General features: G+C 43.7%; 1 protein-coding gene across 9 annotated transcripts in view; it reads left to right on the top strand.

Moving 5' to 3' along the window:
- The first annotated feature begins 849 nt into the window (after positions 1-849).
- PTGR2 (prostaglandin reductase 2) overlaps positions 850-9,290 on the top strand; it is a 31,324-nt gene continuing 22,883 nt past the window's right edge. Inside the window, exons 1-4 of one of the 9 annotated variants that reach the window (XM_031935753.1) lie at positions 850-986; positions 4,800-4,883; positions 6,859-6,977; positions 8,023-8,931. In XM_031935753.1, coding sequence (XP_031791613.1) covers positions 4,847-4,883; positions 6,859-6,977; positions 8,023-8,058 — 192 coding nt within the window. In that variant the 5' untranslated portion in view covers positions 850-986; positions 4,800-4,846 and the 3' untranslated portion in view covers positions 8,059-8,931. Of the gene's footprint in view, positions 1,162-2,502; positions 2,563-2,929; positions 3,145-4,799; positions 4,884-6,858; positions 6,978-8,022; positions 8,932-9,290 lie in introns of those variants that run through there. The other 8 variants (XM_023183555.3, XM_023183573.3, XM_023183565.3 and 5 more) reach the window with 8 other exon arrangements.

The following is a 9,290-nucleotide window of genomic DNA, read 5'->3' as shown; positions in this document are numbered from 1 at the left end:
TAAAAGAGATTAGCTTCTGTCTGAAAATGTTTGCAAAGTAGTATAATTCTCCTAGTCCTTCCTGAAGCTTTCCCAAAGAAGCAAAAATATTCAGACATAAAGCTACCAGGCGCTCCAACCTGTTTGATCACTATTCCCTTGCTCACCAACCTTGTCATCTTTCAGCTACTCCATGCGTGACTTGTGCTGAGCTATTAGCTCTCATGTGAATACAAGCAATTCTCATACCTGCCTAATTCACATGATCTTTCTTAGGGTCTGAAGTCCCTGAGGATCCGAAGCTATCCTAGGTATACATTTTGCTGAACCCAGTCCAGCACAAAAGGAGACAACTAACAATGAATGAAATTGAGAAATCAGCCCACACTGGGTAATCTTGGAGAAATTTGATATTCTCTGTGAAATAAAAGAGGCGCAAAGGGGCCCTGGATCAGGGTCCGGAGACAGGCGTTTTATCTCAGCACTGCCCCTAACCAGCTGAAAGGTAGGTGATCCCATCACATCAGCTCTCCGAGACTCAGTTTCCCCGTCTATAAAACAAGGAGTAGGCTTGAAGGTCCCTCTCTCACTATTATTTCCCAATCGAGGTTCAGGGAGAAATCCACAAAACTAATACAGCTTCTTCGAGGACTGCTAAATGTGAACTCGCTGGTCAAGGTTGCAAGATTTGCTTTTTGGGTCAAGGCAGTAGGGGCGGCCACGGGGAACCAATCTCGGTTAAGTTATTAACGCACTTTATCGAGACTAGTAACTCTCCCCTGACGTGCAGCATTTCCCCTGCTTCTCCCGGAAACGTGGGGCGCCCAGGAATCTTCCCTAAGCTTCCAAACCCCGCCCCTGGGAGGGGAGGGGGCGCGGAGCCGGGCCTAGCCGCGCGCCTGCGTACTGCGGTCGGAGGGCCGAGTCTTGGGGGCGAGCTGGGGTCTTGGAGTACAGCCTCTTTCAGGAAAATCACGCGAGATTTCGTTTACCCGCGCTCCACTACGGTCAGTGACGCGCGGGCGGCAGCCGCGACTGTGGCTCCGGAAGCTGCTTCGGGCCTCAGCGGTGAGGGAGGAGACTCAACCAGGGTGACTTCCAGGCGTCCTCCCGGAGCTACCGGGGACACTGGCGTTATTGCCCAGAGCACTGAGATAGGGAATGCTCGAGAAGCAGAAGCAGGTTTTGGGGTGTTTTTTGAATTCTTGGGGAAAAGCAACCTGAGGTTTTGACGTAATTGTGTTTGAGGTGCCTCTGGAACTTTCATTTAACACAGATTAGTTGAGCACCTACCATGTGCCGGGCTTAGGGGATTGGACTCACATTACTGTGTGTGTGTGTGTGTGTGTGTGTGTGTGTGTGTGACGGAGTCTCGCTCTGTCGCCCAGGTTGGAGTGCAGTGGCTTGATCCCGGCTCACTGCAGACTCCGTCTCCCGGGTTCAAGCGATTCTGCTTCAGCCTCCCGAGTAGCTGGGATTGCAGGTGCGTGCCACCACGCCCGGATAATTTTTTGTTGTTTTTGGTAGAGACGAGGTTTCACCGTGTTGGCCAGGATGGTCTTGATCTCCTGACCTCGTGATCTGCCCGCCTCGGCCTCCCAAAGTGCTGGGATTACAGGCTTGAGCCACAGCGCCGGGCCTGGACCCACATCATTGAACAAAGCAGATGAGTCCTTATCCTCTTAGCGCTGACGATCTGGGCAGTTAGTTTGAAATTCTGGGCTAGAGACGCAAATTATTATCAATTTCCATATAAAGTGGTTGGTAGCAAGAGCCATAGGGCTCAGTGAGGTCACTGAGAAAGGGAAGAGCCAGATAGGAATCCTCACATGCAAGACTTCGGGAGGGGAAGGAGGAGACCAGAAAACCGGAAAGGGAGGAGACGACTGGCAGAGAGATAGAGAGAGACATGTGGTTTGTTTGTTGAGACAAAGTCTCACTCTTTCCGAGGCTAGAGTGTCCTGGTTGGATCTCGGCTCACTGCAACCTCAGTCTCCAGCCTCAGCCTACGGTGTAGCTGGGACTACAGGCGCCCACCACCACGCCTAACTAATTTTTGTATTTTAGTAGAGTGGGGTTTTGCCATGGTGGCCAGACTGGTCTCAGATTCCTGGCATCAAGTGATCCTCCCACCTCAGCCTCCCAAAGTGCTGGAATTACAGGTGTGAGCCACGGCGTTGGGCCCGGAAAGACATGTTTTATAACAAGGTGTGGTCAACAGAGTTGCTAGTGGCAGAATAATTGCACGAAATAAGGGTATTAAAAGGTATTAGGAAGCTAATGTGATTGAAATAGTAGGTGCCGCATTGGAGTATGGGTTCTAGCATTATTACAAGTTTTGCGACCTTGGGCGAATTATTCAATCTTTCTGTGCCTCTTTTTTTTTTCTCTCTCTCTTTTTTTTTTTTTTTTTGAGACGGACTTTTGCTCTTGTCACTCAGGCTGGAGTGCAATGGCGTGATCTCGGCTCACTGCAACTTCCACCTCCCGGTTTCAAGTGATTCTCCAGCCTCAGCCTCCAGAGTAGCTGGGATTACAGGTGCCCGCCACCATGCCGGGCTAATTTTTGTATTTTTAGTAAAGGTGGGTTTTCACCATGTTGTCCAAGCTGGTCTCTAACTCCTGACCTCAGGTGGTCCGCCCACCTCAGCCTCCCAAAGTGCTGGGATTACAGGCTTGAACCACCATACCCGGCCCCTTTTCTCATCTATAAAATTGAGAGGATGATATTACCAACCTCACAGTTTTTTGGGGATGGGGGTGAGGGAGGTCACATTTCTCGACATGTATCCCAGTAGTCAAGTTGTACAAAGCACTCACAACAGTGCTTGGCACATAGTAACACTAAGGGCTTGATTTTCTAATTTTCACTGGTGGATAAAGTAAGCAAAGTGATTTTCAACAAGTCAGATAGTGCTAGTACTGGAACTTCTTTTGCTTCCTTCATTAGCTCAAATTGTAAATCCAGAATAAACTGGCCAGATGTAGTGGCTCACGCCTGTAATCCCAGCACTTTGGGAGGCTGAGATGGGAGGATCACCTGAGCCCAGGAATTCGAGACCAGCCTGAGCAACATAGTGAAACCTCATCTCAAAAAACAAAACAAAACAGAATAAACTGATCCTTTACTTATTGGCCATATCGTGATACGAAATTTCCTATAAGGTAAGGATTTTTAAATTCCTTTGATATGTTACTTTTATTGTTAGCTAAACTATAAAGGAATTTCCGTTTTTTGTTTTTTTTTTAATTCACCACTGATAAGAAGGCAAAGGAATTTCTATTTTGATAAACAAATAGAAGAGCTTTTGGAAATTTGGTTACATGGCTGGGCTTGGTGGCTCATGCCTGTAATCCCAGCACTTTGTGAGGCTGAGGCAGGCAGATCACTTGAGGTCAGGAGTTCAAGACCAGCCTAGCCAACATGGTGAAACCGTGTCTCTACTAAAAATACAAACAAAATATTAGCAAGGCATCATGGTGCACGCCTGTAATCCCAGCTACTTGGGAGGCTGAGGCAGGAGAATCGCTTGACTCGAGGAAGCAGAGGTTGCAGTGAGCTGAGATCCTGAGATCACGCCACAGCACTCCAGCCTGGGTGACAGAGTGAGACTCCATCCCTGACTCCAAAAAAAAAAAAAAAGAAAGAAATTTGATTACATATCAGTTAAGCAGTTAGTGTTTTTTTTTTTGTTTTTTTTCTCTTTTTTGAGATGGAATCTCGCTCTCTTGCCCAGACTGGAGTGCAGTGGCGCGATGTCAGCTCACTGCAAGCTCCGCCTCCCAGGTTCACGCCATTCTCCTGCCTCAGCCTCCCGAGTAGCTGGGACTACAGGCGCCTGCCATCATGCCCGGCTAATTTTTTTGTATTTTTAGTAGAGATAGGGTTTCACCGTGTTAAGCAGGATGGTCTCGAACTCCTGACCTCGTGATCCACCCGCCTTGGCCTCCCAAAGTGCTGGGATTATAGGCGTGAACCACCGTGCCTGGCTGCAATGTTTTTATTTTGCCACTAGATTAACTACTAACTCTGGAGGAATATATCATGTTGTTTTATGTTTTTTTCTTGTCTTTATTTAAAAACAAGTCAAGTGCAGTACTGAGAAGGGGGAAAGAGTAGAACAAAGAGGTCTGACCTGTTACTGTGAATAATCAGTTGAGATAACTCACTACCTTTGGACCAGCCTTGTGTTGTTTTCTTTTAATCGAGCCATAGGAGGCTTATTCATGATGGTGTGCTTGAAGATGAATGAGCTTGAATTATCTGAGACCAAAAACATGTCCCACTTGGGCCGGGTGCGGCGGCTCATGCCTGTAATCCCAGGCAGGCAGTTCGTGAGGTCAGGACATCGAGACCATCCTGGCTAACACGGTGAAATCCCCTCTCTGCTAAAAATACAAAAAAATTAGCTGGGCATGGTGGCAGGTGCCTGTAGTCCCAGCTACTCAGGAGGCTGAGGCAGGAGAATGGCATGAACCTGGGAGGCAGAGCTTGCAGTGAGCAGAGATCATACCACTGCATTCCAGCCTGGGCGACAGAGTGAGATTCTGTCTTCAAAATAATTAAATTAATAAACAAACATTTTGCCCCACTTAATCTTCAGTGAACTTGTTCCTATTAGCTAAAAATTCTAACTAGATTTAGTCTTTCTTCGTGTATTTGCTTTAAGAGGCAAACTGACTGGAGAGTTTATCTTTTTGGATCCTAAATGTGATTTTTCTCCCTCTTCTTTGGGAAACACAAATGGACTTTTTTTTTATTTTTAAATTGTTGAATACTTAAAATCTTATTTGTGATTTAAAAATTTTTCTATTTATAGGAGTATTTTATACAGAAATCTTGTGAAACCACTGCCCAACCAGAGCGATGATTGTTCAGAGAGTGGTACTGAATTCTCGACCTGGTATGTATTTGTGATGAATGAACAGCTGTGATCTTTGATAATTACTAATGCAAATGGAGGAATAAAAACTAATGTGATGTTCATGTGGTAAATTAAGGTAGTAAGATATTAACACTAGTAGAGATATTAGAAGAAACTCTTTAAATGATGTAATAGTTTTCAAGTGTTAGCTTATCAAGGCCATTTTTAAACAGTGTACTAGTTTTTTTTTTTTTTTTTTTTGAGACGGAGTCTTGCTCCGTCGCCTGGGCTGGAGTGCAGTGGCTGGATCTCAGCTCACCGCAAGCTCCGCCTCCCGGGTTTATGCCATTCTTCTGCCTCAGCCTCCCGAGTAGCTGGGACTACAGACGCCCGCCACCTCGCCCGGCTAGTTTTTTGTATTTTTTAGTAGAGACGGGGTTTCACCGTGTTAGCCAGGATGGTCTCGATCTCCTGACCTTGTGATCTGCCCGTCTCGGCCTCCCAAAGTGCTGGGATTACAGGCTTGAGCCACCGCGCCCGGCCCAGTGTACTAGTTTTTTAAGTGGTAACTTATCCAGGCATTTGATGAAATAAAGTATTTTGGAATCATAACATCTGAAAGGTTACATTACAAATATATGTGGCTTTTGTTTCTTTAGAGTATGTTATTATTGGTCTTAAAATTTGCTTTTCTTTTTTATGTGAAATGTACTAACTTATATCAGTGCTGACATGTAAACTGCATCATAAAAACAAGTATGGAAAGAACCTAAGAGATTTGGGTCACTGCTGCCCACTTGGGGAAGTCACTTAACTTTTCTGAACTCGATTTTAGTAAATTGAGCAGTTAGATTAAGATCTTTATGTACTATTCCCACCTTATAAATGTAATAATTCTATGAAGAGTAAATATGCATTAAACATATCTGAAGATGAGTACCTTCTACTGGTAACCTTTCCTTCTTACAGATTTTTCTCATACCTCAAATTTTCTAATTTCCTACTTCCTATTTTTTCAGACTTTATTATTATTACTTTTATATTCATTTAAGTTTCTATAATGATGATCTTTTCTTACAAATTTTTCTCATGCCTCTAATTTTTTAATTTTCTAATTTCCTAATTTTTCAGACTTTATTATTATTACTTTTGTATTCATTTGAGTTTCTATTTGCTTCTTAAAATAAGGAAGGAAAGTTTTAGCTGCACTCCATCCTGGGTGACAGAGTTAGACCCCCTCTCTAAAAAAAAAAAGAAATACATACTGAGTCATTTCTATAGTTACAGAAGAATTACAAAACAATATAGATTTACTTGTGCCGGTTTGTTTTTTTTTTTTTTTGGAGACAGAGTCTCGCTCTGTCATCCAGGCTGGAGTGCAGTGGCACGATTTCAGCTCACTGCAACTTCCACCTCCCGGGTTCAAGCGATTCCTCTGCCTCAGCCTCCCGAGTAGCTGGTACTACAGGTGTGAGCCACCATGCCCGGATAATTTTTGTACTTTTGGTAGAGTCAGGGTTTCACCATGTTGACCAGGCTGGTCTCAAACTCCTGACCTCGTGATCCACCTGTTTCAGCCTCTCAAAGTGCTGGGATTACAGGTGTGAGCCACCGCACCTGACCCCTTGTGCCTGTTTTAAAAGGAAGTGCTCTGAATCCTAGAGTGACCCTTTAATAAGTATATCCCACCACTTTGGGAGGCCAAGGTGGGCAGATCAAGAGGTCAGGAATTCGAGACCAGCCTGGTCAGCATGGTGAAACCCCATCTCTACCAAAAATACAAAAAAGTAGCCAGGCATGGTGGTGCGCGCCTGTAATCCCAGCTACTCGGGAGGCTGAGTCAGGAGAATCACTTGAACCCAGGAGGTAGAGGTTGCAGTAAGCCGAGATTGTGCTACTGCATTCCAGCCTGGGTGATAGAGCAAGACTCTATCTCAAATAATGATGATAATAATAATGATAATATATAGTAAAGTGGCTTTTTTTTAGTTTATATTTTTGCCTAATATTTTAGGAAAAAATGGTAATCCAGTGGCAGAGAATTTCCGAATGGAAGAAGTCTATTTAACAGATAATATTAATGAAGGACAAGTGCAAGTTAGAACTCTTTATCTTTCTGTGGATCCTTACATGGTAAGAATCAGGATGTTGTAACTTGGTGAAAAATAACTTTATTATTTTTCCTGTTGTTGTATCTGAATTTTATTGTGCAGTCCCTTATAGATTGGTAAATATTTGAGCAGTTATATATTGATACTTTTAAATTATAGATTGCCTTTGTTTTTATTCACTAGTGTAATTAAGGAATGTTGTAGAGGGGACAGATAATAGTAGCACATGTATGTGATTCAGGTGCTTTCAAATGTTCAGATTACTTCCTAGGAGTAAATAAAGCTTGAAGATAGTAAAATAGGATTGCAAATTCAGTAAATAAAGCTTGAAGATGGTAAAATGAGATTGCAAATTCTTTCAGATCCACTTTATAAGAGAGGTTATGTATGAGATCTTTAATAATTTCTAGTTGACCTCCTTTTCTTTACTTTTTCTTGTTTTTAAGAGATGAGGTCTAGCTATGTTGCCCAGGCTGGTCTCAGTTTTGCTGGGCTCAGGCAATCCTCCAACCTTGGCCTCCTTGAAGTGCTGGGATTACAGGCATGAGCCACTGTCCTCAGCCCTGTACTTGATCTCTTTTTGAAAGGAACAGACTCACTTATGCTACTTCTAGATAAAGAAGATTTATTGAAAACGTATATATTGCCGAAGACTGCAGATAAGAAGCCATTGCCGGGTGCGGTGGCTCAAGCCTGTAATCCCAGCACTTTGGGAGGCTGAGACGGGTGGATCACGAGGTCAGGAGATCGAGACCATCCTGGCTAACACTGTGAAACCCCGTCTCTACTAAAAAATACAAAAAACTAGCCAGGCGAGGTGGCGGGCGCCTGTAGTCCCAGCTACTTGGGAGGCTGAGGCAGGAGAATGGCGTGAACCCGGGAGGCGGAGCTTGCAGTGAGCTGAGATCCAGCCACTGCACTCCAGCCCGGGCGACAGAGTGAGACTCCGTCTCAAAAAAAAAAAAAAAAAAAAAAGAATGCCCGTACAAAGGATTGCTTATTGATCTGCTGTCTAGGTAACAGCAATGTACCAATGTTAATGTCCTGGTTTTGATATTATACTGCAGCTATTTAAGATGTCACTACTGGAGGAAGCTGAGTGAAGGACTGTGTACTTCATTTTATTAATTTTTAACTTTTTTGAAATGAGATCTCTATTGCTGAGGGTGACTGCGGTGGTGTGAATACAGCTCACTGCAGCCTCGATCTCCTAGGCTCAAGCAGTCCTCCCATCTCAGCCTCCCAACTAGCAGAGACAACAGGTATGCACCACCACGCCTGGCTAATTTTTTTGTTTTTTTGTAGAGATGGGGTCTTGCCATGTTGCGCAGGTTGGTTTTGAACTCCTGGACTCAAGCAATACTCTTATCTTGGCCTCCAAAGTGCTGGGATTTCAAGTGTGAGCCACTACATCTGTCTCCATATACTTAAAAAATTTAAGTTTTATTATATTCACACACTATACAATTTACTCATTTAAAGAGTACAATTAAATTGTTTTTAGTATATTCATGGAATTCTGCAACTGTCATTAAAATCAGTTTTACAACATTTTCATCATCCCAAGAAGAAACCCTGAACTTACGGTATAATTAGCAATCATTCCCCATTTCCCCTGCTCACCCTGCCCTCAGCTATATATAACCACTAACCTACTTTTTGTTCCTATAGATTTGCCTATTCTGGCCATTTCATATAAATAAAAACATACAATATGTTATTCTTTTTTGTTACTGTTAAGAGACAGAGTCTTGCACTGTCGCCCAGGCTGGAGTGCAGTGGGGTAATCATAGCTCACTGCTGCCTTGACCTTCTGGGCTCAAGCAGTCCTCTCACCTCAGCTGAGAGCTCCTGAGTAGCTGAGACCATAGGTGTGTGCCACCATGCCCGGCTAATTAAATTTTTTTAAAAAAACATTTTAAAATTATTTATTTATGAATCATTGCAAAGAATAAACTGTTATTTATTTATTTATTTAGAGATGAGGTCTGTTTTTTCTTTTGTCATTTATACTCTTATACTTTCAGGCTCTTTTTTTTTTTTTTTTTTTTTTGCAGACGGTTTTGCTCTATCCCCCAGGCTGGAGTGCAGTGGCTCAATCTCAGCTCACTGCAACCTCCACCTCCTGGGTTCAAGAGATTCTCATGCCTCAACCTCCTGAGTAGCTGGAATCACAGGCGTGCGCCACCACACCCAGCTAATTTTTGTATTTTTAGTAGAGACGGAGTTTCACCATGTTGACCAGGCTGGTCTGAAACTCCTGACCTTAGGTGATCCACCCGCATCAGCCTCTCAAAGTGCTAGGATTACAAGTGTGAGCCGTCACACCTGGCAG

The sequence above is a fragment of the Piliocolobus tephrosceles genome, chromosome 6, assembly GCF_002776525.5.
Source record: "Piliocolobus tephrosceles isolate RC106 chromosome 6, ASM277652v3, whole genome shotgun sequence".
Taxonomy (NCBI): Eukaryota; Metazoa; Chordata; class Mammalia; order Primates; family Cercopithecidae; genus Piliocolobus; species Piliocolobus tephrosceles.
The sequence above is the reverse complement of the archived record's forward strand: the minus strand, read 5'-3'. Positions and strand labels throughout refer to the sequence as shown.